This window comes from Limulus polyphemus, unplaced genomic scaffold (assembly GCF_000517525.1).
Source record: "Limulus polyphemus unplaced genomic scaffold, Limulus_polyphemus-2.1.2 Scaffold9160, whole genome shotgun sequence".
Taxonomy (NCBI): domain Eukaryota; kingdom Metazoa; phylum Arthropoda; class Merostomata; order Xiphosura; family Limulidae; genus Limulus; species Limulus polyphemus.
In genome coordinates this window covers 3449-8271 of record NW_013674770.1, presented here as the reverse complement: position 1 = coordinate 8271, position 4823 = coordinate 3449, and the positions used below count along the sequence as shown (strand labels likewise).

The following is a 4823-nucleotide window of genomic DNA, read 5'->3' as shown; positions in this document are numbered from 1 at the left end:
GGGGGGGGGGGGGAGTGATATACACCAACATCCCTTACGTCCTCATACTGTTGTAGTTTTTATATATATATTCTGTCTGACCTTAAGCTAGATTTACCACTTTTTTTGTAAACCAGCGCATTTAACCTTGATCTGCTTTAAAGCTTTCCTAAATGGAATTACACGTGATCTAAGAAAAGATTGTTTTAGTTTGTTAATAAAAAAATCTTTAGAAAATCACATTTACTGGTTTCATATTTTTTCTGTTTGGTGGTTTGTTCAGAGTCGCGTTCTAAAGTGTTGAAATAACGATATGCATTGGTTAAACACAACTAATTTTCAAACATTTTAACACGTCATGTTCTTTTTCTTTATGATGTCAACAAGACACACAAGTTGACAGATGATTAGAATCATGACGTAATAATAGTCTGTATGAAACTTGTAAACAATGAAACCGGTGATTAGAATCATGACGTAATAATAGCCAGTATGAAAGTTGTAAACAATTAAACAGATGATTAGAATCATGACGTAATAATAGTCTGTATGAAACTTGTAAACAATGAAACCGGTGATTAGAATCATGACGTAATAATAGCCTGTATGAAAGTTGTAAACAATGAAACCGGTGATTAGAATCATGACGTAATAATAGCCAGTATGAAACTTGTAAACAATTAAACAGATGATTAGAATCATGACGTAATAATAGCCTGTATGAAAGTTGTAAACAATGAAACCGGTGATTCTTACAAGGTTTCCATTTGATCTATAACGTTAGTAGAACTAGGCAAAAAAACTGTAGTTGTTTTAAGATTTTTATTCGGGATGTATCTTTGAACGTATGATTTATTATTAAATGTTCAACAAAAAAATCTTTAAAAAGAAGAACTTAAAGGTTCTTATTTACGATTGATAAATAAAAATGCAGTGAATTAATGAATGAACAGTTGAAATCACAGTTCTAAAAAGTTAAAGAATTGATTTCTTATTTCAAAACACAATCTGACTTCACTTTTATGATAACAATAGTTATTTTACGAGTCGTATATATAAACATCTGACTTCACTTTTATGATAACAATAGTTATTTTACGAGTCGTATATATAAACATCTGACTTCACTTTTATGATAACAATAGTTATTTTACGAGTCGTATATATAAACACCTTCAAATGGAAAGGATTTGTTGTTACTTGTCGATGTCAGTAGAGCGTCACCACCAATGTTTATATAGATCACTGTACCATGTTTATATAGATAACTGTACCATGTTTATATAGATCACTGTACCATGTTTATATAGATCAATATGTAATGTTTATATAGATCACTGTATCATGTTTATATAGAGCACTATACCATGTTTATATAGATCACTATACGATGTTTATATAGATCACTATACGATGTTTATATAGATCACTGTACCATATTTATATAGATAACTGTACCATGTTTGTATAGATAACTGTACCATGTTTATATAGATCATTGTACCATGTTTGTATAGATAGCTGTACCATGTTTGTATAGATAACTGTACCATGTTTATATAGATCACTATACCATGTTTATATAGATCACTATACGATGTTTATATAGATCACTGTACCATGTTTATATAGATAACTGTACCATGTTTATATAGATAACTGTACCATGTTTATATATATCACTATACCATGTTTATATAGATCAATATGTAATGTTTATATAGATAACTGTACCATGTTTATATAGATCACTGTACCATGTTTATATAGATAACTGTACAATGTTTATATAGATCACTATAACATGTTTATATAGATCACTGTACCATATTTATATAGATAACTGTACCATGTTTATATAGATCACTGTACCATGTTTATATAGATAACTGTACCATGTTTGTATAAATAACTGTACCATGTTTATATAGATCACTGTACCATGTTTATATAGATCACTATACCATGTTTATATAGATCACTATACCATGTTTATATAGATCACTGTACCATGTTTATATAGATCACTATACCATGTTTATATAGATAACTGTACCATGTTTATATAGATAACTGTACCATGTTTATATAGATCACTGTACCATGTTTGTATAGATCAATATGTAATGTTTATTAGATCAATTTACCATGTTTATATAGATCACTTTATCGTGTTTATACAGGTCAATATGGGATGTTTATATAGATCACTTTCCAATGTTTAAATTTATTACTAAAGAAAAGTTATAATTATTTTTACAACCATTTCATGCAAGACACAATTAATTTGTTATAAATTAAATTATTGGTACTTTAGAAATTATTCTGTGAATTGACAACCAGTGGTTTCAGAAACACTACCTTATTGAACATTATTTCCCCCCTATGACCACAGACAAGAATGGCATTCCCCTGTAAATATGTCACATCAGGACCATAAAACTAGATCAAGGCTACGATCTAGTAAGCAGATATGATCTCCGGGTCAGCGATACTGAAGCGTAAAACAAGACACGCCCAGTTAATGTGTGCTTGATGTTATCAGTCTTAGGGACACCGTTTCTTTTTTACGGGAAGTTTTTGTGGAGGAAGTTCGTACAAAGGGGGGTGGGGAGAAGAGCGGCGAAGGTGTGTCCGGCATCTTTAAGGTCATCTAATGTGGAATTGTCGAAAATGATGACGTGGAGATACTTTTCGCCTGTTGAAACGGAAGTGTGAGGGAAAAGGGTGTGTGTGTGTGTGTAAGGACTCAGTTAACATACAACTTGGAACTGTATAAAAGGAGAAAGGAGGAACTCGGTAAATCCAGAAGTCCTCAGAGTTCCAATAGACTAAGTTATCCTCTACATCTCCTGGGAAGCATGAAAGTAAGTATTACTAAGTAGAACCTGTGAAACAACGCTATTTCCTGCACTAATGTCGTTTCTGTCTTTTTTTTCGTATGAAATCAAGGTATTTTTCTTAAGACAAAAACAAACAACGACTCTGAAATTCATCTCAAAGACAACTTATTGAGAGATGGAAATAAATTTGACACATTTTACTTTCCAAAGATTGCTTCAGACGGTGTACAAACGTTTTGGTTTTAACAGGTACTCATTTCGTGAGCTTTAACTGTTCTTGTACTGTACAAATCTTCTTCTTGTGCTATAACTGTTGTTATACTTCACAGGTCCTCGTTTGTTCTGCTCTAACTGTTCTTATACTCTATAGGTCCTCATTTATTCTGCTCTAACTGTTCTTATACTCTATAGGTCCTCATTTATTCTGCTCTAACTGTTCTTATACTCTATAGGTCCTCATTTATTCTGCTCTAACTGTTCTTATACTCTATAGGTCCTCATTTATTCTGCTCTAACTGTTCTTATACTATATAGGTCCTCATTTATTCTGCTCTAACTGTTCTATACTTCACAGGTCCTCATCTTGTGTGCTCTTGTTGCCGCCGCCCAGGCTGGTTTAATCTACGCTCCTCGTTATCTAGAAGCTGGTGGAAGCACTCAGTTCCGTAACCAGGATGTAAGTTTGTTTTGTATAACTTAAGTATAATGATATTTATCGTGTTGTCTATTATATTAATAAACGTATAGATATTTACAGATGTATATACTTCTAAAGTGATGTTTTCTGGTGTATCTTGAATACATCTCTCTCTCTTCTTATCCGTACAGAGTGTCGGAAACTACAACTTCGGATACAACGAGGGTCACACTTCCGGCAGCACTTTCCGCAGAGAAACCGGCGATGCTTACGGTAACAAGGCCGGTTCTTACGGTCTGAGAGACGCTGACGGCCGTGTCCGTCTCGTTAACTACGTGGCTGATGCCGCTGGTTTCCGTACCAACATCCAGTCCAACGAACCCGGCGTGGAGCCCAAGGACCCTGCCAACACCTCCATCAACAAGGCTGTGGTCGCTCCCGTCACCTACGCCGCTGCTGCCCCTGCACTCACCTACGCTGCTGCCCCTGCTCTAGCCTATGCAGCTCATCCAGCAGCTTATAACTACGGTCACGGTCTCGGTTACTACGGTGGCGCCCACTTGGGTGCTGCACCTTACTACAACTATGGCGGTTACCTCTGGTAACTCAAATAATCCCGATTTCCGTTCTTCAAGGCCAAAGTTCTAGATATTTGTATCAATGGTGTCAATAAAATCCTGAAAAAAAAAGTACCACTGGTTACCGTCAATATTTTTAATCTCTCTACTATCGCATTTAAACTTATTATTGGTACGTAATAATCTTTTACAGTTAATTACTTCTGGTAAAAACACAAATCAATGTTCTTAATAGAGTGTGAAAATAAACGTGGTTTTTCACAACCTACTTAAATGCTCGTAACATACACAATCGTGTAAAAAACAACAAAAAACAGCTTGTAAGTTTGTAAGCTGATTATCAGAGTTCGAGCCTTGCCAAGTTCCGACGTTAACAACCAATCAACTTGAAACAGAGGTGCAATATTCAGGCTCGAGTCCTTCTGGTCTCAGATTTTGCTTCTTTAGAAAATAACTCTGAAATAATTTTCAACCTCAACAGCGGCACAAGGACTAAACACCCAGTTCTCTGACACCCGGATCCCAACCCCTACAATATTAAAGATTAATGTATAGCCGTTACCATATTTTAAAGTACTGTTGAAGAAATGAACCCGCCGCCACAAGAACTTTGTTTAGGACTTTGAAGGGATTGAATGTAACAGGTGAAAGTGCTGAGTATGTTTAGACCCCCCTCCCTCCCATATTAACCATTAGTCCCCTCCGTCAGAGCTACTTATAACGATCCGCAGTACGTTTACCATTTTTGACAGAAAATTAATTTTGACTTTATAACAGAGGTATTGT

The 4823-nt window shown here is 34.9% G+C and overlaps 1 protein-coding gene across 1 annotated transcript; it reads left to right on the top strand.

The window, feature by feature from the left end:
* Positions 1 to 2715: 2715 nt before the first annotated feature.
* Positions 2716 to 4129, top strand: LOC106475780 (cuticle protein 14-like). The gene is made up of 3 exons (XM_013936457.2): positions 2716 to 2846; positions 3397 to 3498; positions 3651 to 4129. Exons 1-3 carry the CDS (start codon positions 2841 to 2843, stop codon positions 4062 to 4064), a joined length of 522 nt encoding a protein of 173 aa, XP_013791911.2. The 5' UTR covers positions 2716 to 2840; the 3' UTR covers positions 4065 to 4129.
* The last annotated feature ends 694 nt before the right edge of the window (positions 4130 to 4823 follow it).